The following is a 27,031-nucleotide window of genomic DNA, read 5'->3' as shown; positions in this document are numbered from 1 at the left end:
CGTTTCTCTGTAGGTGAAAATGGAGCTCAGGCTCGGAGGTGCCAGCGGGGAGGGGTGCCTGTGATGATCGAGGAGCCTGTGCCCTCTTAGGGAGCAAATTTATCTCAAACTTATATTGAGCAATGTAAGTTTGATGGATTTCTGTGGGTTTTTTTAGGCTCTGAGAGAATATTTGAAATCCGCCCTCTTCCTTTGTCCTTTCGTTACTAATTTCTCTCTAGGCCCTTCATCCACTCTTTATCTTTTCCTCTTCAGCTGCTAAAAGCTTTTTTTGTTCTTTAGCTTGTCACTTTTCCGGTATCTTTCAGTGCCTGCACCAGCTGTGTTGTTTCTCAGCCTCATCCCATTTAGGCAGTTTTGACTATGGTGTTTCTAAAGTTCATTCGAGGCAAAATATTTACCATATGCATCAAAACAGTGCATGATTACATGATTATGTGAGACCTCAAAAGCGTGACAGCCTCTTTGGTGTGTCCTGAACGGCTTGTTCTTTTTCGCTATACAGCCATAGTCAGAAACAGGGTCTGCCGTAAGTGTGTGTGCAGGGAGAGGAATATTGTGGACCACGCCTGAAGCCAAGTGACAGGCTGGCCGTGGCAGTGATGTAGGTAGCACACACGAAAAACTCTGATCCTTGGGGACCCTTGGAGCACATGCCCAGTGCAATATGCCTCTTAAGCGCAGTTCGCAGCTTAGAAATTCCTCTTTTAAAAGAAACTATATGCAGGGTGTCTTTTTAGGAGTCTGACCATCATATAACACCTCTCCTCTGATTTAAATTTATGTTAAACCTGAACAAAATTCCGTTCTGGCACAGCTACTTTGTATCATTTAACTGTTTGGAATATTGAGTTAATCCTGCCTTGGAGGAAGTGTAAGTGACTAATTGTAACCAGATTATTTGTTTCAGCAGTTTTTAGTGCTGTATGCATTTTGGCATATGGCACTCTATTTTTGTGTTTAAAATGCTCTCTATGCAATTATAGTAGGATATAAACAATGTTTTGAGTTCAGTATATCTTTTTATAAGACGTGATTATATGTCCTTTTTACTTAGTAGCCACGATGTCAAATAAGGAGGTGAAGGCAGCATTAAAGAGTGCTAGAGATGCCATACGAAATAAAGAATATAAGGAAGCCTTAAAACATTGCAAGGTAATGAATTTTTTACTTGGAAGTTAATATTTTTTGCACATTTTGTTTGCTGTTCCCGTACCCCTTTACAGCTGTATAGTAATGCAGAGCATGGAGTACCTTATGGACGTAGTAGCTGAGATTGATTTTCAGATTTAACTTCATTGAGCATTCATGTTAGTTGCCCACAGGTAAACCTTTATTCCGCTTCCCTTTTGCATTTGCTTCTATGTGGCGATAAGAATATTAAGTCTAGAATGATAGTGATAAAATCCATTTCTAATCCAGACCTCAACAGGAGTGCTTTAATTGCTGAGCTACAGATGTGCTTACTAACAGAACAGTTCAGATATGAAGCATTCTCTGGCATAAAAAGCTGAAGTTATTAATCTTAGCCTTTTCCTAAAAATTAGTTAATTTCTAATATTACCATACAGAATAATTCACCAAACTGTAATGATAAAACTCAATACATGGATCTATAAGATGCATTTCATTCATCAGTTTCACTTAAAATTGTGTATTTCTAGGCAGTCTTGAAGCAAGAAAAAAATAACTACAATGCTTGGGTATTTATTGGCGTGGCAGCTGCTGAGTTAGAGCAGCCTGATCAGGCCAAAGGAGCATATAAGAAGGCCATTGAACTTGAACCAAACCAGTTACTAGCATGGCAGGTACGTGAACATCCAGATTCACTTTTTCTTTCTCTGAAAATGTCACTGTGCAGTTAAATATGGGAACAGAGCAGAGCTGAGGATTGCATTGTGTTTTCTTGAGGCCCTTAGTTCTACTGAAGGTTCAGAGTAGCTGAAGTTCGTATTATTTGTGTGTTCAAAGTAAAGCTGTGAGTGGCTGCATGTGTATAGCAGGGTGAACTTTAGTTCCGGTATATTTAAGTTTGTATTTCTTGTGTAGGCTAGATAGCAGTGAAACATGCAAGGGAGAACATCAGTTGAAACAGACACAGTAAATTTGTCCATGCTTAGGAATTTCCATGCTTGTAGCTCAAGAAACATTTGACAGTGCTTCTCGTAGGAGAGAAAATGTTTTATCTAGTAACTTATTTTTCCAGCTTCCAGCATTAAGTGGATTGTTGCTGAATTTTGTTGTTGTTACTTAAAGACAATAGTATACATTTAAAATAACTGTGTGCTGGGTGGTGTGTGCATGACAACCTACAACAATATATAGTTAAAGCATACAGTTGTGTTGTGGAGACTTGCAGAGCATAAGATTGCATATTAGGTCTGTCTCTCAGATACCAACAATAGATATTTTTCTAAGCTAGTAAGGTTCTGAGTGTTTTCAATACAAATAGCTTTTTAAAGTATCACTGTTGGTGCCTCATTTCAAGAGATATTGAAATTTTCTCCATTTTGCAATCAGATTCTGGCTTTCTATTACTATACAAGTTGGTATGATACTTGGATATAGATCTTTTATCATATGATTTAGTGTGCTTTGTGTATTGTCTATTATGCAGTCAAGATTATGTCATATATACAGGTTTCAAATAGTTGTTGGTATTAGTTAAGAAAGTGAGGAAAGCTTTTTACTTAAAATAAGTAGATTCATAAGGCTGTACAGAAGTACCAACGTAGGTTCTGCTCAGAGATCACTACATTACTATATTAACACTTGACCCCACTGAAGGCAATGAAATAATTTTTGTAGGCAGTACTTGCAGTGTTCTCATAACACATAACTGTTGACATCAAATCTTACTTATTTTTTATCCTTTTTTTTAAAGGGATTAGCAAATTTATACGAGAAATCCAACCAAACAGATGTCAAAGGAGACTTAGCAGATGTTTACCAAAAGCTCTTGGAACTCTATGAAAGGTAAAGAATGTTGAATACCGTAACTCAGTCTAAGATTTCTGGTTCAGTGGATGCCATTGCTGATATACAGGATAGTCTGCAAGTTTTTTTTTTCCTTAAAGCCTTGTCACATCAGTGGGTAAGCACTTCTTACTAAGGTTTTCTGTACCTATATAAGGTTTCTTGATCCTGTCCCTTTTGATAGGGAAAAAACTCTTGGAATAACTGTACTTGAGGTTAGTAGTTTAGAGAACTCTAATGTTACCCTATGTCCTCTGTCTAAACTCACTGCCTTGAAGCATTTAGCTCAGATAGTTTATTGTCTGCATTAGTAAGTAGGCTTATTTTTCTCTGCTTTTAAGATCACAGAATGAATGTCATACGATTCATACACTTCTAAACAAATCTAAATCTCAACTGTCGCGGTAGCTGACTGGAGTGTTCGATTTGTTTCCTTAATTTGAAAATTTTGCAAGAAGAAAAGTACAATCCCTTAAGGTATTTTTTTTTAACTCAGTTACAGCAGCAATGAGTAAAGCTTTTAGGGCAATCTGTAGTATTTATTCTAAATATTTGGCAACTGAAAAATTATTTGTGAGTATTAGAAAAATGTTATACTATTTTATGGAAAACTTAGCTTGTTTGTGAGGGATTTTCTTCTTCCTTTCTAGTGGTGACAAGCAGAAATGGTGTGATGTTTGTAACAAGCTTGTGGAACTATATCATCAAGAAAAGAAGTATTTAGAGGTGGGTTGACTACTTTACTTTCCGTATTCTGATCAAGTGGGAATTTCTTGTTAGAACTAGCTACTTTTCATCAAGGAATCCCCAATCTTGTGGGCCACAGACCACTTAAGGTCTCCTTGTGGACCACTACCAGGAAGAACTGATTTTAACTATGTTCCTTTCTTTTCCACTGTATAAGACTTGGGCGCAATCCATTAAATTGACAAAACTTGAAAAGAATATTAGTATACAGGCTGAAAGGGTACAACTTCATTCTTCTGCTTTATTTCTAGAAGTCAAGGGTGATCCCAAATGCACATTTACATGCAGTATGTGTGAGTCGGGTGTCCTTTGCCTAGCTTGGCCAGTTCTAGGTATCTGATTAGCCCTTCGCTGGTGTGGTGATCCTAGACTGTCCCTAATACTACTTCATGCCAGAGGGTAAGGTGGAATTTGTAAATAACCTGAACGTGATTGCCTGTGGCTTACGTACTGCATTCCATGTACAATAATAAGAACATGCAAAGCTGCTCCAGGGCAACCCAAGCTTGAGCCCATGTAGCCCTCCCAAAGTCTGCGTCAGCATGACCGTTGCAGAAGTAGTCATGGCTCTTGTCCGCTTACCACGAGGTGGAGCTGTTAAATGCCGGAATGGTTCAACAGTAACATTGCCTTTAGTCTCTGCAGTAATGTTACAGGATACATATTTTTGCAGTTATGCTGTTCACTCTTCCTTTACTCTTTAAAAAGGTTTCTTTCTTACAAGGTGGTGTACGGTCTTACTCCATGTCATCTTCTCCCATTTCCTCCAACAATGGAAAACGAAAGAGTTTACGTATCACTTAGCATCAGGCTCAAGACTATTAGTTAGCTCCAAAGCTAATTAATTTAGTTTAATTTTAATTAATTTAGTTTCAGTTTCTGAGACTAAATTAAATGTTAATAGTTAGCATATGAAGGCAAACTTGCTCTACATGCAACAGGAAACTGCAAGGTAGGCTTCAAGGTCCTATTTTCTCTTTTCCAGTTCAGTTAATTTTTCCACGCTGAAATTTCCACATGTACTGCTGCTGTTGTTCTGTTTCTGTTCGTAGTGCTGTAGATCCAATAAGGCTTCGATTTTTTTCTTCAGAGTTTATTGGAGGACTGTTTAGGTCTATTTTTACTGTTGATCTCCTCCAGGAGCCACAATTAGAATTCATGCTCTTGATAATGCCTCCCTTATTTACTGTACCTTGGAAGGTGGACAGGTTCCACACAATGCTTTGGGACTTGTTATTGCTTTCATCAGGAAGTAGGTAAATCTGGGTCGTTACTTTAAATGTTAACTCTGTTGTCTACCCTAGTGTGGTAGAGTTGACAGTAATGGAAAGCTTGGAACAGACCTCCAGTTCTTTAAACAGTGACAGCATTTTGTTTCCTCTTGACAGGTGGCTGAAACATGGCAGAAACTAATACAAATAAAACAGGAGGAAGGTGCAGAAAAGGCAGAGCTGCACGAGCTTTGGAAGAAGATGATCCAGTTACTGAAGGACAGTACACAAAACCGGGATAATAAGACTGAGCAGTTGGTAATGTTTCTCATTCTTACTCATCTAGATACATATATATGCACAGTGCAGCTAGACTTCAAATGAAGCCTTAAAAACCATATAAATCTTGTGACTGCTTGTCTCATTAATGTTCAGTAGTACTAAACTTCTCGGGGAAAAGATGGGTGATTTTACCTTCTGACAGAAACGCTGAGGGTGCGGCAGCCTAAGATGGGCCTTAGGTGGAATAAGGCACCTAAATCCAAGCACTCGTCCTGGAACTCCTTCATTAACTGCCTCCTAAGTTCTGCAGGAGTTCAGGTTTGCACTGTACAGCACAGTGATGCATTGTTCTACTTCTGCATGTTACAAGAAGCATCACTCATAAGCATCATTCGTTAGCTTTGACAGAGTCTAGAGTGTAGACGTTCTTCAAAACAAGAAATTCCTCTCTTCTTTCCTTCCAGGGTGAACGAGGTAGCTTTGTGCTGTTTTTCCTTTTCTTCATACATAGTGCTTATCCTGGATAGCAATGTTTGGGTTAAAATTTTCCTTTCTCCTGTAGATTTTGAGCTCTCACGTCTTAGGAGAATGTCAAAGCTAATTGGAGCAAACAGAATGATCATGAATTATACTGACCCTGTGTTCTCAATGGCCAAAGTTAATTTTGTTTTATCTGATTTGTCTGTTCTTGCAAGATGAACCTCATTCAACAGGAAGGGTTGAAATTTCTCATTACCAATCTGGTTGATAGCAGTGCTTCAGAAAGGCAGAAAATACAAATTGAAATAATTTGAGACAGAAGAAAATTAAATCTGGATCTCTACTTTTTGAGAAGGCAAATGCTCTAACTCATGAACTGTTCTAGACAAGAGGTGCTGCAGGCAGCACTGCTTTCTTTTTTGGGGACAAGGAGTTTAAAAAAGAAAAAAGTTGCATAAATATCAGGAATGGATTGCACATGTAAATCTGCAGTTTACTTTACTGTGTTTCTGAGTAAAGCATCTGAACCTGGAAGGGTGTGGCATTGAAGGCAATGTCCTGTTCAGTATTTCACTTCTGACAAGCTGTGGGCAACTTTTTATTTAGCATGCTTGTTTGGTAGCCTGGACTCTGTGGTGCCTGTGTTCTCCCATATATAAGGAGACAAGAAACAAAAGATTTAATATCTAGACCAGAGCATGGGGGAGGGCTGACAACTAACCATAGAGGATAGTAATCTAGGTTTTGTGGTTCCAAGTCCTTCTTTGAATCGGGATTAGGTATGGAGAAGAATCTATGTTCTGACATAGATTCCTTGTACCCATCTTACGTTATGAAACAGTACATAGCTGCTTCCTCTTGTACTAAACAATTAGCATGGTTTGGATCCTATTTGAGTACTACTTCACAGTAAGGAACTTGCTTTGTGACTTTCTCTGTTCACGGTACTAGTGTAAACTTAATGAGTAGGATCCGGATAATAACGTGCAACTATCCACTTAACTATGGAAGGGCTGGAAGGCATGTCCTGTGAGGAGTGGTTAAGGACTTTGGGCTTGTCTAGTTTGGAGAAAAGGAGGCTGAGGGGCGACCTTATTGCTCTCTGCAGCTTCCTGAGGAGGGGAAGTGCTGAGCGCTTCTCCCTGGGATCCAGGGACTGGACACCTGGGGATGGTTCACAGCTGCATCAGTGGAGGTTCAGACTTGACATTAGGAAGTATTTCTTTGCCAGGAGGGTGGTCAAGCACTGGAACAGGCTTCCTAGAGAGGTGGTCGATGCCTCAAGCCTGTCAGCTTTTAAGAGGCATTTGGTCAGAGCCCTTAATAACATGCTTTAACTTTTGGTCAGCCCTGAAGTGGTCAGGCAGTTGGACTAGATGGTTGTTGTAGGTCCCTTCCAACTGAAATATGCTATTCAATGAAGATAACATTTTCCTAGAGTCATTGTTTGGTGCACTCCTAATTATTTCTTATTTCAGCTTTTGACGGCATTTGAACATGCGGTGAACTCTGCTGACACTGTTCCTGGTGAAGACCACCAAAATCTTTACAAGGACTTTATTCAGTGCTTGTCAAAAGTAAGGTTATGTTAATCTGTCTTCATCAGTGAATAGATGTAATATTTGACATCTGATAATTCACACAAATAACTATTTATTTTTTTCCTTTCAAGCTTCCTCATGAAACAGCTAGGTTGGAAAAGGCCTGTAATGATATGATGGCTTTGTATCCTTCTGTGAGTTATCCTTTAGAAGTACTTTGCTTGCACTTTATTCAGTCAGGTGAGTAGGATGGGTTTAGGCATTTTTGGGGCTTAAAATATTTCTTTTATAGTTTGTTTTGTGACAATCTTTTTACAAGTTTTTACCCTCACGACCCAATACAAGTGCACTATGTAGTTTTGTGTTATATTTCTGCCTGTCTGGAAATGAAAAGTGTTTGGTCCTATGCTTTGCTGTTTCCTAGCTCTGTAACTGAGTGGTGACTGTAAATTGGCAAAAACTTCTGTGAGTTAAGTCCAACCCTGGCAATGTACAAAGTCGCAAAGAAAGAATGCCTTACAAAACTCAACAGCAGCCTCTCCAGATAAAAGAAGGTTAGCTTCTTAAGCTTAGAAGAGGGAATGGAGAATGTTAACCAATGCTCTAAGGCTGAGGACGGGCTACATTTAGGTTATTCTTGACACAGAAAGTCTCTCTTGGCGAAAAAACCAAACATTTGTGAAACTTTCTTCAAAATAATGCCTGGTGAATAGGGAATAAACAGATCTGTTTAGATACTTGTTCTAAGTAGAAAAGGAGAAAGAATCTCTGAGGGGAAAAAAATCAAATATAATGTGTTCAGTAGTGCAGGGATCTGAAAGTATACAACTGCTATTTTCAGTAGTTCACTAAACAACACTGCAATAGAGTAGGACAGTTTCTCAGCATTTTCATAGATAACTACTAGATTTTGGTCTTTTATTGTTTAAGGCATCAGAAGTTGATCTTATTTCTTTTTACAACAAGGAAAGAAAACCAGGGAAAAAAACCCCTCTGGTTTATATAAAGAGAAATAACTTTCAGCTTAGGTAGGAGAATGCCTTTTCCAGTTTTGAAGGCTTCATGGAATACTGTAGCAACATAAAACAAGAGAGAATTTTTCACTTTGATTTGGGAGGATGAAGATAAATGAGACCCAGACTCATTTCCACATAAGAATGCTTTACAGTTCGGAGAAACATGCAGAAACTAGTTTCCAAAGGAAAAGGAGCACCTGGTTGGCACAGTTCTTATATGCCAGTGCTCTAACAACATCTCACCATCCCACAGCCATCTTGGGGTGGGGAGGATGATGCTTAGGTTTTAGTAAGACTGTTTGTTTGTATCTGAGTCATTCCAACCATGTCATAGTCCTTCATGCTCCAAACTTGTGGGCTTGTAACTCAGATGCATTATTAGTCACCTTTACCAAATGCAAATCAAAGGCCACCTTTATGTCAAATAAGTCCATAATTTCTTAAAGAAAACAGTAGTTCAAAGACTGTTGCTGCAAGTCACAACAGTTGCTTTAAGCAAGGACTGCCAAGTCTACAATCACAGCTAAACATAAGCATAAAAAGTTAGTGGCATCAGTTAAAATTAAGCCAAGACATTAGATTACATGGTTTCACAGCAAGACTGTTTCAGCAAGGTCATCACAGCAAATTTGTAGGTACACAAGGCCTACTCTGGAAGGAAATAATTTTGATTTATTTGCGGCAGATTTTCACATGGGCGTTCAGCTGGGCTTACGTGAAAAGTATATGAAGGAATTAGTTTTTATTAATAAAGGAAGTATATGTGTAGTAATTTAACATGAGTGGTTAAAAATTCAGGTTTCAAACTGACAGTTTATTTTGTTTGGTGGTACTGAGTATTTAGATTACTGCTTGTTTTTTGGGTTTGGTTTTGGGGTGGAAGGCAGTAAGTATGTAGCACCTTTTGGAAAAAAGTGTAATAAATTCATTACTTTGAGCTCAAAGGATAGGAGTCATATTTATGTAGATAAGATATGCTGTTGCATTTTTTTGTTAACCTAAAACTCTGTAAAACATTTCTTTTTATGAAACTAGGTACTTTGTCAGAAGAGGCCCTGCACTGTTTTTCTAGGCTTTTGGAGATGGACGCAAGCAGCGGTCCAGGCATCATTGGTTTTGGTATAAAATGCCTGCAAGAAAAGAAATACAAGGAGGCTATTAAGAGTCTTACTGAAGGTAAATGTGTAATGTGAGGTATAACTTGAACACCAGCTAGTTTATGCTGAGTATTTTGGGAATCTTATACTTGCATAGTACTTTGCCAATTCTAAGACCAGCTAGATTTTAAAAGAATACTCAACACTTTCTCTGACTGGGGATTAATTTTTTAAAATATAGCTTTAAGTATAACATCTCTGAAGTCTGTCATTGCTGTTTTAGTCAGCTCTGTAGTATTTTAGTGTGACCCACTTTAAACTTTTTTTTTAATCTGACTTTTATTGGGGAGATACCTAGATGAAGCAGTAAATACAGCAATAGCAATTAAGGAAGGAGTGTGGAATTTACAAAGTAAAATATAATGCAGCTCCTCTAATTTAGTCACTGCATTTCTATACCTGAACAAAAATGACTTCCCTTTAAAGTTACATCATTTTAAGACCTCTTTAACACTTACATTGAGTAAACACTTATATTGGGTATCTAAAGAGAAACATTAAAGAATTATATTTTTTACACTAGCCAGAATTGCTGAAGAGTTGGCTTACTAATCTGTAATTATCTTACTTGTATTGAAATGGCAAAGCTCTTTGAAAATTATTCATAAGTATACTAGTGGGAAATTAGGACTCTTCACTCTCACTGTGCTGGCCATGGATAATTCAAAACTGCTTATTGAGAAAGCTGGGTAAATAAGCATTTGGGATCTAAGCAGTTAAGAGTCAGCCAGGCTATGCTCTGACATCCTGCATCCTTTCACCCAAGTTTAGAAAAAGATTGTTTCTGAAACTGGATTTCGGAATATTCTACGGTATTCTACGGTAGCTTACCCACAGTGAAATAACATGTCTTGCCTAAAATCTAAAATAAAAGTTTCGGGTGCTTAAGAGGAAAAAGTCTTCCATGGAAGGCAAATTCTTCTGGCTTAAATGGCCATTGGATGTTTTGACAAAACATACATCCTGTTTTTGACAAAAGGTACATCTCCCAAATAATTTTATTTATTTATTTTTACTTTTACATGTAATACTCTGCTCATGAAGGGGAGAATGCAAAGGGCAAGGCTCTTTGTATCAGCAGAAATGTATAAAGCTTGGAAATAATGTCCTTCCCAGTAAGCCAAGAGTTTGCATTTTAGGCATTGAAGCTTCAAGGCATTATTTAGTAGTAATATATATATGTATCTATCTCAGAAGATTAAAATTCAAGTTTTATTACTGAATCTTTAATTAGGGCAAGTTTATCACGAAGTTTCTGAGAAAAACTTTATAAAGCGATCTACAGGCTGTTGATGTTAATGTCTGATCAAAATGAAGGAATTTTTTCTTTTTGAAACAAAAGTGCACCTTAACCCAGTGTTGTATATTACCTCACTTTTTTCCCCTCTTTCTTTTCTGCGTATGTAATGTTACATGCAAAATTAAGCCTAACAGCAGCTTATGTGCTTCTTAGTCTTTGCCTTACTGCATGGAGGCCTCTATTTCTAAAACAGTTCAAAATAAGACTCAAAGAAAAAATTAACTGCAAGTTTTTGATGGCATTATGTGGCAATACAGCAACTGCCAGCTACAGTGTCTTTGCAGCCCTAAGCAACATTCTTTAGTACCTTTTTTAAACTCTTCTTTTATTAGGTTTGCAGAAAACTAGCCAGTGTCCAGCAGCATGGCATTATTTGGCAGAGGCACAGATGAAAATTCACAAACACAGGGATGCCGTCCTGTCCTGCAATCAAGGTAACTGCCTGCTAATTGAAAGAGCAACTGGAGGGGTATGCCACTTTATGTAGTCCAGCCAATGTGGGCTTTGCATGGTAGTTCTGAGTTAGCAGCAGTCATAGTCCTTTGCTTTTTGCAGTCTCAGGGCTTGTGCTGGTGTCCCCTGCTTCTCTTGGTTTGTGACAGCTGAAAAGTACCTTGTGCTGCTTAGTCCGCTGTTGGATGGTTAATATTTAGAAGGTTTGCATGTTCTGATGTGCTTCTTCAGCTTGTGGTTGACAAACTGCCAAACAGAAGATAATTGCCTGAAACCGCAAGGGTAGGTGTCACAAATTTTTAGTCTGGTAGACTTCATATTTAGACTTAAAAGATAAGATTTTAATCAAGTTAATGTTAAAATGCAGAAATGTTGTATAGTACAACTGCATCTTAAGCCTCACTGAGTGTAAATCTTCATCTGTGTTAGCTGGGAATGAGGGCAGTTGTTATGATCTAGTGATGCACATCTAATCTGAACAGAGGTATTATTTGATGGTTGTAAATGAAGCGGCAGCCAAAGTGGACTTTTTTGTGACATGGACAAATGGAATGAAAAACTTCTTGAGAAAGACTTGAAGAGGTAAAAGTATGCAGACCTGGCTAAACAGTCATGGGAAATTGTTAAAAGCAAGGGGGAGTTCTTGCCAGTGAGGGAGATTCAAAAGGCCTATAAATTTGGGCAGAGGAAATGTGAAAACAGAACAAAGTAGGTAAAAATAAATTTATTGCAGAAGGAATGAAAATGAGGTGATTCTTTTCCCATCTGTGTTCAGTGTGGAAGAGCTCAGGAAGACTTCTACACCATGACCCTTCTTTTCAGGGGATTCATCAAACAACTTGTCTGTGATTATAGCATTAATAGAAGTTGCTATGAAACAAGACAAGAAAAATTAGCATTAAGGAACTATGAGATACCAACCTAGGAACTGACCAAGGAACATAAAGATCAAATTGCTGAAGTACAGGGTTTATGCAATTGCTTGCTTGAACGGTCTTGGCATCCAAATGCTTGGAAGTAGGTAGCGTGATCCTAACTTTTTAAAAGAGTTCTAGGAAAGATCAGGCAAACCACCGACAAGTCTGATAAGTTTAGTGGTTGAATTGGTTAAAACTGAAAGAACAGAGTTAGGGAATTTGTGTAGAAAAATTATTCTGGGGGATAGACAGCATGGCTTTTGTAAAGTGAAGTTTCTTTTTTTAGAACTCTTTGAAGGAGTTTACGAGCACATAGATAAGGGAGATGTGATCTAGTCTTCTCTGATTTCCAGATGGTAATTGATGAGATCTCTTACAAGACTATTAAGGAAACTAAGCAGCCTTCGGTTAAGAAGTAGAGTTGTAGCATTGAGTGATTTTTGTCAGTTTTAAGTTAAAAGCTGGAGCACAGTGTAGTAATAATGTCTGTTTTCAGGCTGGAAGGAGGTGTCCCTGACATTTTCACCAACACCTGTGTTGTTCATCCTCTTTTCTAGTCCTTTATGAATGTTGAGTAATAAAGCTATAAAGTTTGCTGCTATTCAAAGCAGACTGCAAAACTCTGAGAGAAGATTACCAGAGTGGGTAACTAGGTGTTAGAATAATTAATAAAATTCCATAGTCTTAAAGGCAAAATCATGAGTTGTGGTGAGAAGTGTTCCCACAACGGTATCCTACAGTCTTGTTGAAGTAGAGAGCAGAAAGGTCCTCATTTTGTATGAAAAAATAGAACTGTTTCTTTCCCCTTCTATGCTTTACAGGCAAGTCAAATATGAGGAATTACAGGGAAGGGAGTGGTTAGTGAAACAGAGCACCAACACGCAGTTGCTTTAAGAACTTTAGCAGCATGGTGAAATCTGTGTGCAGTTTTGGGACCCATCCACCCCTTCTCAAAAAGAAAATAATAGTAGAAGTTAATAGACTAGTAATAAGATTGATCAAATGTATGGAAAATGCAGCATATGAGAACAAGTAAATAGCCTCTACAGTCCTTTTCCAGCCTGGAGAAGAGATGATTTTGAAATCTACGAAGTTGCAAGTGGTGTGGAAGATAAACAAAGATCAAGTGTTTTGTTTTCCTATGCGAGGTCTAGTTAGTACCAAATGAAACTAAAAGCTGGCAGGCTCAGAACAAACAAAATAAGTTTTGTTTCTCAGTGCAAGGTGTAAGTTCAGCTATCGTGCCTTGCTAAAAGATGCTGTTAATGCAGAAAGTTTCCTTGAGTTCAAAGAATGTGTGGTGTCGTGGTTTAGCCCCAGCCGGCAACTGAGCACCACGCAGCCGCTCACTCACTCCCCCTCGGTGGGACGGGGGAGAGAATCGGAAGAGCAAAAGTAAGAAAACTTGAGGGTTGAGATAAGGACAGTTTAATAGGTAAAGCAAAAGCTGCGCACGCAAGCAAAGCAAAGCAAGGAATTAATTCACTGCTTCCCATGGGCAGGCAGGTGTTCAGCCATCCCCAGGAAAGCAGGGCTCCATCACGCGTAACGGTTACTTGGGAAGACAAACGCCATCGCTCCAAATGTCCCCCCTTCCTTCTTCTTCCCCAGCTTTATATACTGAGCATGACATCATGTGGTATGGAATAGCCCTTTGGTCAGTTTGGATCAACTATCCTGGCTGTGTCCCCTCCCAGCTTCTTCTGCACCTGGCAGAGCACGGGAAGCTGAAAAGTCCTTGACTAGTACAGCAACAACTAAAACATCTCTGTATTATCAACACTGTCTTCAGCACAAATCCAAAACATAGCCCCATACCGGCCACTATAAAGAAAATGAACTCTATCTCAACTGAAACCAGGACATGTGGGAAGTGGGAAACAATTCTGGGGAAGCATTGCTTTATGCTTGACCTGTCCTACTGGCTGTATCCAGTCAGACAAAAGTTCATCATATGTGAAAATATAGTTAATTGAGTTATTCAGAAAATTCTTGCCTTTGGAGAATGCTGAAGCTCAACAGAGATTGTTCTCTGAGGTGAGATTATACTGTGTATTGGAGAAGTAATCCATACTGCGTAGAAAGGTGCAAAGTTACCTTTGCACAGACACAGAGTTAAATCCCTGGCTTCAGTAATATTTTTTTCTTTAAACACTGAAGTGTAAAACAACTCGTTTATTGAAAGGTCATTGATCGGAAAAATGTAGCATTCTATTTATAAGGCCAGCAGCTAGAAAGCAATCGGTCTCTCCACACGTCTGAGAGGACCTTTCTAAAATTGATTTAACTTTTAAACTTGAATTGATAGAAATTTTACAAAACAATTTCTTCAACATGGGGGAGAGCAGTCAAAAAAATTGTTCTATTCAGTGATGCTCTATTAGACTGAAAAATTGTAATTAACAAGATTTAAAAAATCCTGGGCACAGTGGTGCTCTCTATGGTTCCTTCTTCTATTTTTACTTAATGAAACTTTTCTCTTGTCAACAGCGCTTGACGCTCTTGGAACTCCTGAAGGTCCTAGTCTTCGGTGGAAGAACCTTATCCTTCAGTTGAAAGCAGAGGCTTTGATTAAAATAGCTGATGCTGATGCTGCAGAAGAAGCCATTAAATCACTTGAGCAGGTATTTTAATTTACTAAAATGTATATTTTTCTTTTATTTTAAAAAGTGCTCTCACCTTTCTGTACTAAAAACTCAAGCTGTGTATTTCTCTCCTTGCTACCTTTTTGCATTCTGTGTGGTTTATACAACTCCTACCAACTATGATGTAATCCAAACACTCTTTCCTTCTCATTTTTTTTAGGCTTTGCTACAACTCTTTTTCACTCATGATTCTAATTTTAGAAGTTGTCACTTTTGGCCTTCTCTGGTCTTGCTCAGTGCTGCTGGGTTCTTGCTAGTTCTTTGGCTGTTGTTCATCTTAATTTGAATTATTGTTATAATCCTACTACCCACGTCCTTCGTTCACTTGTCATTAGTCATGAACAAGAGCATATTACTTTTAAGATCGAATGGTTAAGCTTTAAGCAGAAGTTGCTTCCCCTCTTTTTTGCCTCACAGTTTCATGTACACTCCTTCTTCACTGTTTACACTTCCGTACCTTTGTCCTTGCTCTCTACAGTCTTCTACCTGTTCTCCATCAAAATTATTCTGTGTAAGGCTTCTTCAGGGTATTCTAAATGTTTTCTTGTCTTTATCTTCATGCAGTTGGCCTGCTTTTGACACCTTTGGTTTCTTAATCCGGGGAGAGAATAACTTGGTTGTGTCTATTACTTGGTTTTCTAGATTGTGGATGCAAGCAGTGATCCAGTGGTTTTAGCTATCAGAGGTCAGGCTTATCTAAACAAAGGCTTAATGGATCAAGCTTCCAAGGTTAGTGCTGTATTGTCCTTCCTGTAAGCTAAGTAGAATTCTTGGATTCATAGAGGAAATAACTAAGGAAGAATGACATCCTTTTGTAGATTTCACAAGAGCTTCTGTTGTCCCACCCTGATCTGGCTGAGTCCCACGCTCTAGAGGGTTTCATCCATTATTCCCAAAAGAACTATGAACAGGCGGAAAGAAGGTAGATGTATTTTTTTATTTCCTCTAACAGGGAAATGAGGGGGGAGAATAGAACGTACTGTTTTGCAGCTTTTGAGAGTTTGTCTGATCTGACCTCTGTTCCTTTTATTTAGTTTTCTCAATGCTATTGAAAGAAAGGCTGAAACTGCAGAGTATCATCAGTACCTGGGGCTCACTTACTGGTTCATGAGCGATGAGACAAAAAAAGACAAAGGAAAAGCACTCGCCCAGTTCTTGAAGGTAAAGGCTGCTTTAACTATTCATGTAGAATTAGTATTTTCCTGTATGAGAAACCAAATCTGGAAAATACACTGGCTGGAATGACAGACTTGAATATTCTGCTTGTTACCATTTACAAGCCTCCAGAGCTTGTAAGCCAAGTCAGCTGTGCAAAAAGGCATTGCAGGGAGCTGTGCAGTTACCTGGAATCTCCCTGCTTTCATTTTCTTCTTTTTACCTAATTCTTGAGGCCTTTGATTTAGCCAAATGTAGTGGTGATTCTCTCAATCTTCTCTCCTTGAGGGCTGTAAAATTGAGGCCTCTAGATGACCAGCATAGATCTTTGAAAACATTTTGAAATGGGGAGGGCAAAATTCAAATTGGAAAAAAAAAAGTGAGGAAGGAAAAAAGATGAGAATGGTGTTATAGTTTCAATGTCTGTCCAGGGAAGTAAGTCTGCAAAACCCCACAATTTATATACTTTTCCTGATCTTTGGGTTTTTGGTGGGTGTGGCTTTTTCTCTGAACATAGGTAAGAATGTGAAGCCACAAGATTTAGTCTGACATCTTTATTGGGAACATGGGAGTATACAAAATAAGACTCTAGACATTGTAAACTCACTGTGTAACTTCATGACAGGTGTTGGCAACTCAAATCACTGCCTACTGCTTGCCCTTCAATAACAGCAGAGTATACTGGAGAATGTAGTTGAAGTGAACAATACTTTTGGTTCTAAACTGTTTTATGTGATCTTTTTTTTAATTATTATTATTATTGTCAAAGCTGTTTTCTGCTGCTTGGGGGGGTGTGGGTTTCTTAAGTATAAACAAATCTGCCAAGTGTATCTAAAAAGGAACTTAAACTTTAGAAAAGGCTGGAGTTAATTGTGATGTAATATGGTAAGAGTATCAGCATAATGGTTGAAACCGAGTAGAATGTGGAAAGGATGGGATGTAGTAAGGAATTGTTTTCTCCTAGCACAACTAGCTTGTTAGTACTTCATGTACAGAATGCTTTGTGTCATGAGGTTTGTAGCAGATTCTGCCAATATTTAAAGCTCAAGTAATCTCTGAAATCTTAAAATGAAGTTTGACTACTCAGATGTATCACAGAAGGAGCTTAAATAAGTTGATAAGCAGAGATTGAACAAGTAGTTATCACTGGACCAGCTGTATCACCAGCATAATCCTTCAAAATGCTGTCTTACATTGTGTTTATATTTCCTTATAGGCTGCAAAATTGGACAGCTACTTGGGAAGTGTCTTTTGTTCTTTAGGTAACTACTATAGAGACATTGCTGGAGACAAAAGTAGAGCTCGTGGTTGCTATAAAAAGGCTTTTGAACTGGATGGAACTGATGAAGAATCTGGAACAGCAGCTGTAGACTTAAGCATGGAACTTGGAGACATGGTATTGTATATTCAGGGCTTTAGATTACTGTTGTTTTGTTTTTCTGTTAATCCTGCTCTTTGATGAATCACTTCAGGTTTCTGTATTTGAGAATAAGATCTGAAAACAGATGTTCTGTCATTGCTTAGCAGTTTTCGTAGTTGGACCTGCTTCAATTTTATGTTCCAATTCCAAATTAAATCTATCGGGGGAGAAGGGTAGGGGAACCAAGTATAACATTATAGTCATCACATGTGTGATTTAGATGAAGCATTTTTTCGGTAGGGAACAGGAAGAGAAAGTTAGTTTCGTTTTCATATTTAAATTTGCCACTTCTTTTCTCCATCCCCAACCTTGCTCCTTTCAGGAAAAGCATACAAAGTCATCAGAACAATTTAAAAAATATTTCTTATATAGCATTGTATAAAAAGTTCTTCGCCTGTGATATTACAGAGCAAGTGTAACCCATACTTCGACAGACTCCATTGGAACATCTGGAAAGCCAGTCTAAGTATCTGACTTGCTGCAAATACTTGTATCCTTCTCTAGTTTAAAAAAAAAAAAATTAAAAAATAGTCTCTACAAAACTGCAGGAAGCTACTGTCTAGTTGCAAAGACAGGTGCATAAGAAATAATCACATCTTTGGATGTGATAATTTCCTCCTCTAATCTGCCACTCAGCCTGCCAGCTTTAAAAAGCCCCTGTAACATTTCTTCGTTACAGTAATTAACAGATTAGACAGTTTAATGGTTTGCTGGATTAGGACTATTCTTCTTTAACAAGAACTTTGTTCTTTACACATATATATGTTTATTAACCTGGCATTTTTGGTGCTTTGTTAGGACACTGCTCTGTCAATCCTGAATGAGGTAACTGAAAAAGCGAGTACTGGTACAGCAAAATGGGCCTGGCTTCATCGTGGACTTTACTACCTGAGAAATGGTCAGCCGTCACAAGCAGTGGCTGAGTAAGAGAACTAGTGGTTGGTTTAAGCCATTTTCTATAACTCCTAATAAAACAGTCTTTGATCTTAGCAAGTTTTGAAAATAAGTTAGCTGATTATAGGATGGCTTGTACTAAACAATGGGAAATGGGTCTGAGCAAGCTGCGTCTATCCTCAGTTCCAGAATTAGCACAATGTAGTCTTTTCAGCATAGCAGTGTTCTGTACTAACAAGCCTGGTGACAGGCTTGTCATAGACAAGCACGGTATAGCACTGAATAATGAGCCAAGATTAGGTACAATGTCTAAACTTGTATAATGGGCTCTGAAGATGAAAACACCACTATGCTGTGTTTAAAAGTTCTGTATAATTGTACGTTTGTGTCCCGAGAATTTATAATGCAAGGAAATTTGTTTATGTTAACTTGTATCACCTTTTATTTAAATAAATTTATATCTTGGTATCTTCAGTTTGCAGGCAGCTCTCAGGGCTGATCCAAAGGATTCCAACTGCTGGGAGTCTCTAGGGGAGGCTTACTTGAGCAGAGGTAGCTATTCAACAGCTCTAAAATCCTTCAGGAAAGCAAGTGAGCTGAACCCAGAGCTCGTGTACAGTGTTTACAGAGCTGCAGCAGTTGAGCAGATTCTAGGCAAATATGAAAATGCTATAGCTACCTATCAACAAATCTTAAAGAAGACAGAAGACTATGTGCCTGCACTGAAAGGTAATATGTCTGAATTTGAAAGTGTTAACTCATTCTCCCTCTACACACTGTAGTACTTCAGTCTTGTGGAGAGGTTCTTGGTGTATTGAGGTTTTCCTGCATGGAAGGACGGGGTGAATTTTGGGTATGTAGAGCACTGTGGTTCCCTACATGAAAGCTAGTGTGTAGTAGCCTGCAAATTCCTGAAGAGCTCTTAAATCATGATGCCTAGGAGTGATTATTTCTCTTTCAAGTAAGCATGAAAGGTGATTATTCCTGTGTAGCTACCAGGCTAAATGGGTAGAAGAATTGAAGATAGATAGAGGAAGCCAGCTAATGGTGCTGCAGTTTTGCCTAAGCAGTCAAACACTGGCTCAACAGGCAGTGGAGTCAGGCTGCTATTTCAAAGAGGTGGGCTATACTAATTTTCTGCTGCTCCTGACCGTGCGTTCCTCACTTTTTGTGTTAACCCTCGTGATTCAGACCCCTCTGAGCTTCTTCGAGTGATGAAAAATAGCAGTAAAGTATCCCAAGAGGTCTCACAAGTGTTAGAGGTGGTGATAGGTAGAGGTCTTCAGTATATAGCTGGGAGCAGAGTGAAATGGGGGATCTGGAACTCTTTTCTGGTGATAGCATTGTGATTCTCAAGATATATAATATTGGGAGCATATAACATTTTGATAGCCCATGGGTACCTGTTTGGTTCACATTCTGCCTGCCACTTAGTCTTCAGTCATTCTCACCCTATACATCCATCTGAAATAGATGCTGTTTGCTGCTTGGTACTGGTATGAATTTTTAAGTTCTAGAGTGTTCTTTCGTTGTGTCTAAGGCCTTTTGATTCTTGGGTGAATGTAAGCTGATTCTTTTAAGGCTAAGTCAGAAGTGTTGGGTTACTATTGCAACAGTAAGTTTTTCATCTGAAAGGGCAACAGGGTGGTTGTCCCTGTACCTCTGTATAATTTTGTTGCTTGGAGTTTGCCAGACTAAAGTGACATGTCAAAAGCTCCATGATGGAGTTGGAGAGTATTGTGGATAGGCAGTTTTACTAGTTGTCAGGCAAGAAGGCAACAGCTGACTGCAGCAGCAGTTTGCAAAGGTGTTGTATAGAAGTGTCCATGTGTATATGGCTTTTTTAGTGTCTGTAGGTGACAGTTGACAGTGTTATCTGGAATAAAATGCTGAGAGAGGACATAAGCACACAGTATCAAAGTTTCCCTCCCTCCTCGCTTGCCTCTATACTTATTCTTTTAAGTATATCTTCTTCTATATCTCTGAAGTCTCCTCTCATGATCCTTCTCATCCTAATCTCTGATTTGTTAGCTCTGGATTCTACTTTGAATCCCAAAACAGTCTTCACCTTTTTAGAGACTGTTTAATATTTAACCTGGTTTGCTATCTTTTGTGGGCCTTCTTAAAACTCTCCGAAACATACATCAGTGCACTTCTGCTACTGTTCTGATAGTTTTAGACAGTTTCTGAATTGAGGAACCATAGTCTCCTAGTAGGTGAGAGAAAACTAAGCTGATGTTACTTGAATGCATCATATTTTATTTTTGTTATTAAATGGTATGGTTACTCTGCCTCTGCTCCAGCATATCTTTTAATGTATGACTTTGAGGAATAAAATCAATTTTGTTTTTAGATTACAGAGCTTCCTGACATCTGAGAAGCTCATGATCTTGGGACTTCTGTGTGGTCAAGACAAATGCCTAGTGGGGACAAGATAAAGATGCTTACAAAACACGACTACTGAGATTAGTAGTTCAGTATGATAGGGTACGATAACATGAGGAAGGTAGCTTCAGAACTGTGAAAATAATACTGAGAATGAATGGTACTCATAGCCAGTGACTTACTGCCAGACAGAATCACTGCTGGTGCCTGCAAGGGTGTAAACCAAGCAGTTACCTTGTTGGTTCCAAAGTGCTAGCAATTGTGGCATTAGTTGCAGTTCCTTTTTAAACAGTTGGATTTATTTCCATATGAAGTAAATTCTTACATAAATAGGATTAAATAATGTTGATTTCAAGTCTTCTTCAAAGAAGACTTCCCCTTTTGCCTACCTTGACATTCTTTCTTCTTTTTGTGTTTTGGCAATGATTTTTGACTCGTGTGATCTGAAAGTTGGTGTATTTGTCAAAGACTTACCAATGCAGAGCAGATTTCTCATCAGGGCTTTAGTTAATATTTGAGGACAAACCCAAAGCTTAAATACTATTTTTTAAATAATTAATTAGGTTTATTTTCATTTTCAAATTATTCTACAGTTCACACTTGACAGGATAGGTTAAAAGCAAAGTGTCTGTGGTGAGCACTGTGGGTCTTTTGATTTTGGCATAGCATGTGCAGGGTATAAATCTTTATATCAAGCAGAACACTGAGCAGGCTTCCACTGTCCCACCCCACTCCCTTTATCAAACATATCATAAAAGCATCTCTTTTCATGGAGGATATTTTCTCTTATTTTCAGGACTTGGTGAGTGCTATCTCATGCTGGCAAGATCAGCCCTTGATAACTATCTTGATAGGAAAGCTGTGGATTACATAGAGCAGGCTCTTGAATTTTTTACAAGGTTAGTACTAAATATTCTGTTATTTAATTTCTGCTGGGATTGTGGGTTGACAGGCAGAAGAATAAGAGTTAAGTGTTTGAGGAGTTTCAGTTAAAATAAATCAAATGGACCAGGCTTCTAATCTAGAAGTAAGCATGTGCTTATTGAACATGGTTTGAATAATGCATTCTGGACTTAGGCTGCTTAAATGAATGGTAATTATAGAGTTTTGTTCTTTCTGTTTAAAGATACAGTCATTTGATGATAACACAAGTGTGAAATGACACACAGTTCTCTCCAGCTGGTCTTCCTGCATATATGGGTCTGGGAGGAGGGGATTTCTACCAAAAGTGGTGGATGAGAGAAAATTTTTCCTTCCCTCCCTCAATCTTTTTGTTTTGCATTTCATACAAAATGCTTTAGTGTCCTAAATTAAACCTTGGGATAGCTGCTGTTATAGGAGAAGGTCCATCAGGTTTCTGCAGATGAGTCATGTCTTGTAATGTAACATGGTAGTGCCCTGAAGTGCAAGAGTGGGTGTAGTCAGCTGACATGTTGACAGATAATGGCTAATTTTCAGAACTGACTCTTAGTCCCAACAAAGTTGGGATACGTTGGCATTTTGTAGTTTCTCTTCTTTTGGTTATTTTTGACCTTTTAGACCTATAGCTTGAATAGGAAGAAAAATGAATCAAAAAAAATCAAACAGCTCATTGATTGATTACATTTGAGTTTGTGCCACTCTTCAAAGTCGTGGACTTTCTTTCGGAAAAGGATATTGAAGTGTCTGAATGGGTGTTGTGCGGGTTTTCTGTATCATTAATTACAGGGCAACAAGGCACCGTCCTGATGTATCTTGCCTCTGGAAACTACTTGGAGATACCTGTACTAGTGTGCATGTTATTTCACCAACCAAAGTGAATGTTCAAGTTCTAGGATCCCTTCTGGGTAAAAATGCAGACAAACAGATCCTGAAGAAAAGTGAGCTGCTCAGACTGGGAGGAAGGTAATAATTTTTTGTTATCAAGAGCTTCTATGCAGCTTGAGACTCTATATAGAGAGTTTGAAGTATTCTAGACTATTTCATTTCTAGAAAATGAAAAACATGCTGATCTGTTGACACCTGCATATTGAGCAAAGATTAATGAGGTGGTAAATATGGTCTCATTCTTCTTGTAAATTACACTGCTCTTTTCAGAATATATTTGCTGGATTGCCGTAGTGGCTGTCAACACTTCATCTAGCACCTGCTCTTCTTGTTTCTGTCTCCAGAGCACAGCTACATCCTGCCTGTCATTCAAAAAATTGTGCCTCTTTAAATGGAGTGGTTGCAGTAGTTGCTAACTAATTCTGCCAGGACTACTAAAGTCCAAGATAATACTTTAAGCTTTCTGTCTGTACTTCTTTCTTTAAAAAATGTCATAAATTCTTGCCCTAAGTATCGGGTATAGAGTACATTGGAACAGGGAATTCCTTGTTTCTGGCCCGGGAAGCTCATGATGGTAGAAAATACTTGTAGTATTTCTGTAGCCTCTTCTCTGACTCCCTCTGAGCTTTGTGCAGTTGGATGTATAAGGCAGGAAATGCAGCTGCTTAGTAAATCTCAACCACAATATGTGAAGTCAAATACTTCCTAGGGGAAGTTCTGATTAACTGCAGAAATGACTGATGTTTGTTTTAAGTAAAAGCATGCATATTGCAACTGACACAGCTTTGATTTAATACACATCTGTGGCTTCACAAGTGGTGGGCACTACAGACTGCCTTTAGACCAGGATAGATTCTGTGAAGATAACTGTCTGAGTGAAAATCAGTTAGTTGTTGTTTGCTTTCCATTCTTGTCTGGTTTTGTTTGTATTTATGCATGTTTGTTTGGTTTAGGTTTTTAAGCACTCTTTTGAATGTTTTTTCAGCTTTCTGCTCTCCATGTAGAGAGGCTTGGAATAATGCTTCTGTGATTCATGTTTCTGTAGGTGTTACGGCAGAGCTTTTAAATTGATGCCTTTGCCTAGCATATGGTGTGATCTTGGAATAAATTATTATCGACAAGCAGAGCACCTCACAGCAATGGGCACTGACATGAATGAGATCAGTGAACTGCTAGAGAAATCTTTACAGGTATTGTCTGTTTTTCCTGTTAAATTCTTTAAAATTTAAATTGGTGTTGGTGCTTGTCTGTGTACTCTCTCTGTCCTCAATAAAACCTACATCTCTGAATAAGTAAGTGCATAAAGTCTTAATTTTTGCTCTTCTAGTGATATAATCCACATTTGATTTTCTTCCAGTGTCTCAAAAAAGCTGTGAGGCTTGACAGCAAAAATCATCTTTATTGGAATGCACTTGGTGTAGTTGCTTCCTGTAGTGGTAAGTCTTCAGCGAAACCCCTAGCTCCATAATATCCTAAATTAGAAGGCAACTTGACTAATGCTGTTTATGAAATTCAGTTAAATCTAGCTCTCCTTTTTTTCCCCCCCCAGCTATTGGGAATTATGCTCTTGCTCAACATTCGTTCATCAAATCTGTTCAAGCTGAGCAAATCGTAAGTGCTGTAGGCAGCTGCCATCTGTTTCAAGTGGGCATTTAAAACTTTTTTTCCCCTGATGCAGTGTTATTTTTGAATATAGTAATAATACATTGATTTTAACTTTATTTGTTCTGTGTAGAATGTTGTTGCCTGGACCAACTTGGGGGTTTTGTATCTGGCAACTGGAAACATTGAGGTAACTTTCTTTCCCATCCTCAATATATAGTTTCCCTTTCCATTTTTTTTTTAAGGGAGTGTATAGGGGCGGGAGTGTGGGCAAACAGTGAAGAACGTCCCTCTCAGATGCAAGAAACATAATTCCTTTGAATGAAATAAAATTGGTACGTGTACCTTACTTGGGGCACAAAAATTAATTAAATATTTGTTCTGGAGGGGATAAGTGAACTTCTGAGTTGGTGAGGTTGCTTTCCAAGCAACTGGATGGAATGAAAAGTATTTGGAAGGACTGAGAAGTAGCTAATCAAACCAGTGCACAGCAGGTTTGACCAAGAACTCTTTTAATTGTAAGTCACAAACTGAACTTTGAGTTTGAGTTTCCCATAGGTAGTTACTTTCTGCTCATCAGCATGTCATATGATTTACTGTAATTCTGTGTAACCTTCAGAGGTTCTCTGGAGAAAAATTAGACTACATCTTAAGTGAAGTCCAGAGTTCTCATGCAGCTGAAACTACATCCTCTCCTATTTGCTGGTCAGAATTACAGAAATTATTTAATTGGAAATGTGATGCTCAGAATTATTTTTAATAAAAATAACTTGTTACTGCAGACTGCTTACTGCTAAGACTACTAATGCTAAGACTTTGTTCACCTTATGCCACATTGAGGGAGGAACGCTAAACATAAGCAATCCATATGGAAAAGATAATTTGTGGGTGGTAATCAGTTTTACCATTTTGAAAATGTGTTTGTTTAACTGTTTGCATGAAGCAAAAGCAAATTTCCAAAACTGGATAGTCCAAGAGTCAGATTTTAAAATAGTAATTGTTCTAAGAGGTAATCTAGCTGCTGAACTATTTCAAGAAGGAAATATATTTGGAAGGGAAGGGGAATTTGATTTTATAAAGATTTTTTTTTTTTTAATAAGACTAAATTGGGTTATTTCTGTGGGCAATGCATTGTTTTCCATGGCACAGTAGATATTTTTAGTAGTGACCTAATTTTGTCTATGAAATCTCTTCCAATACTACTGCATGCCAATACCTGTGTATACTCAAAAGTGCTCTGTTACCGTGCCAGACAGTACAATAGCACTATTGTCCTTGGTTCTACAGCAAGCTCATGAAGCCTTCAAGGTAGCCCAGTCTCTGGAGCCTTCTTACTTACTGTGTTGGATTGGGCAGGTAAGATGACGAAAAATCATAATACCAAACCCAGTTGTTAGTCAAACAGAGGACTTGGACTCCATCCTAATAATTAGCACTTAAGCATGTTCCTGAAAATTAAATGTTTTAAGTAAAGGGAGCTTCTACTTTTCCTGATTGTGGATGTGACCCTTTGTTTCCATAGTGGTAATACAATGGAAGATACATTCATCAGATCTCTTTTTATATAAAGTTTTCCTGGCTGATGTTGTGAGTTCTGTAAGAAACTAGCTATTAAAAAAACAACCACTGTTTGTGCTCTGAGGCCTTTTATTGAGCATCGTCAACAAAGCACTGTCTTCATAAGGTGCTAGTTATTTCAGCTTCAGCTGTAGCCCTAGCTTGTTACATGGCGCTGCTTAACTGTCTTCTCAGCCTCCCCCCTTCTAATGCATCTGTTAGAAATAGTAAGTCTCTAAGGTACCTGGGACAAAAGTAGCTTTTACTCCTTGGGAGGTGCCTTCCTCCCTCTACCACTGAGGGTTGGATATGCACCCACTGGTATCTAGGCCATCCATTAATACTAGAAATACTTGTGACTCATGCTTTTATGATCGCTATATGTGCAGCAGAAGACTTTAAGTTTCAAGTGCTGATACAGTGGAAACTGCTTGTGAACCCTTTATTTGTGTTAATTTTATTCCTAAAACCAATGTTTCTTGGAGAGTATGAGGAAAAGAAAGTGTCTTCATGTTAAATACTTAAGACGTGCCTGACGTAACGTGTGCTGAGTTTCTTGTCAATGTCATAATTTTTAAAGTACCTGACCACAGCAACTCTTGCTTCTCTGTAGGCTCTTATTGCAGAGACAGTAGGCAGCTATGATACTATGGATCTCTTCAGGCACACCACTGAACTCAGTATGCATGTAAGTATAACAGTTTTATTGTCCCAAAGTTTCTGCATATCTAATCTCTATGCCTAGGTGATGTAATTTTTTAAAAATTAGGTACGTCTTGAATGATGAAACAGTTATGGTCATGTTCTAGATGAGATTGTCTGACTTCTGTGTTGTTGTTCCTGGCCTGTGCTGGCACTGAATAGCAGGCAGTTATTTTATTAAATGCTTTAGTCCAAATGGTCCAAGAAATCAGCTCCATAAGTCGTGAAAAAACATTCTTGATGTTCCACAGAATTGGACAGAGATCAAAAGCATAAATTGTAACTATTCCAGGAGAGAGCAAGAATATTGCCAGTACCCTGAGTTCTAAGAAAGTGGAGGACTTTACATTCTCTTACACCTTTTTTCATCTGTCATCCCTCCAGTGGTGCAGCGATATGTTAATGTAAGAATTCTCTTTGCCCAAATGACAAGTTAAACTGTGTGTGGAGTAATTCAGTTTGGTGTTTTCTTCTCCTGCTTAACACTGATGCAGATTTTTAGCCAAGACTCTGCCCTTAAACCACAGAATTGTTATTATAATCTTTAATTATTTCACTGTTACTTGAGCAGGTTTAATGACTCCTATTTTGGGGTTTTTTGTTTGTTTCTTGAGACTGAGGGAGCAAAAGGCTATGCCCACTGGGTATGTTCAACGCTGCAGGATAAAAGCAACAGAAACACTGAACTATATCTGTACAACATTGTTCAAATGAATGCTATTCCAGCAGCCCAGGTGGTCTTGAGCAAATATACAGGTAGGTAATTTAAATGCCTTACTAACCTG

General features: G+C 38.4%; 1 protein-coding gene across 5 annotated transcripts in view; it reads left to right on the top strand.

Moving 5' to 3' along the window:
• SKIC3 (SKI3 subunit of superkiller complex) overlaps positions 1–27,031 on the top strand; it is a 49,416-nt gene that overhangs the window by 407 nt on the left and 21,978 nt on the right. For 2 of the 5 annotated variants that reach the window (XR_012773476.1, XM_075488593.1), the window contains exons 2-26: positions 1,058–1,155; positions 1,665–1,808; positions 2,885–2,976; positions 3,627–3,702; positions 5,112–5,252; positions 7,175–7,273; positions 7,369–7,477; positions 9,289–9,429; positions 11,043–11,144; positions 14,571–14,704; positions 15,368–15,454; positions 15,544–15,647; positions 15,760–15,886; positions 17,097–17,276; positions 18,099–18,223; positions 18,670–18,923; positions 21,376–21,478; positions 22,287–22,463; positions 23,431–23,575; positions 23,743–23,821; positions 23,935–23,996; positions 24,121–24,177; positions 25,275–25,343; positions 26,158–26,232; positions 26,861–27,002. Coding sequence is in view for 4 of the 5 variants with exons in the window: in XM_075488593.1 (XP_075344708.1) it covers positions 1,066–1,155; positions 1,665–1,808; positions 2,885–2,976; positions 3,627–3,702; positions 5,112–5,252; positions 7,175–7,273; positions 7,369–7,477; positions 9,289–9,429; positions 11,043–11,144; positions 14,571–14,704; positions 15,368–15,454; positions 15,544–15,647; positions 15,760–15,886; positions 17,097–17,276; positions 18,099–18,223; positions 18,670–18,923; positions 21,376–21,478; positions 22,287–22,463; positions 23,431–23,575; positions 23,743–23,821; positions 23,935–23,996; positions 24,121–24,177; positions 25,275–25,343; positions 26,158–26,232; positions 26,861–27,002 (2,914 nt within the window). In the remaining variant the exon portion in view is untranslated. Of the gene's footprint in view, positions 1–13; positions 125–1,057; positions 1,156–1,664; positions 1,809–2,884; positions 2,977–3,626; positions 3,703–5,111; positions 5,253–7,174; positions 7,274–7,368; positions 7,478–9,288; positions 9,430–11,042; positions 11,145–14,570; positions 14,705–15,367; positions 15,455–15,543; positions 15,648–15,759; positions 15,887–17,096; positions 17,277–18,098; positions 18,224–18,669; positions 18,924–21,375; positions 21,479–22,286; positions 22,464–23,430; positions 23,576–23,742; positions 23,822–23,934; positions 23,997–24,120; positions 24,178–25,274; positions 25,344–26,157; positions 26,233–26,860; positions 27,003–27,031 lie in introns of all 5 variants that reach the window. The other 3 variants (XM_075488597.1, XM_075488595.1, XM_075488594.1) reach the window with 3 other exon arrangements.

The sequence above is a fragment of the Mycteria americana genome, chromosome Z (assembly GCF_035582795.1).
Source record: "Mycteria americana isolate JAX WOST 10 ecotype Jacksonville Zoo and Gardens chromosome Z, USCA_MyAme_1.0, whole genome shotgun sequence".
NCBI classification, from domain to species: domain Eukaryota; kingdom Metazoa; phylum Chordata; class Aves; order Ciconiiformes; family Ciconiidae; genus Mycteria; species Mycteria americana.
The sequence above is the reverse complement of the archived record's forward strand: the minus strand, read 5'-3'. Positions and strand labels throughout refer to the sequence as shown.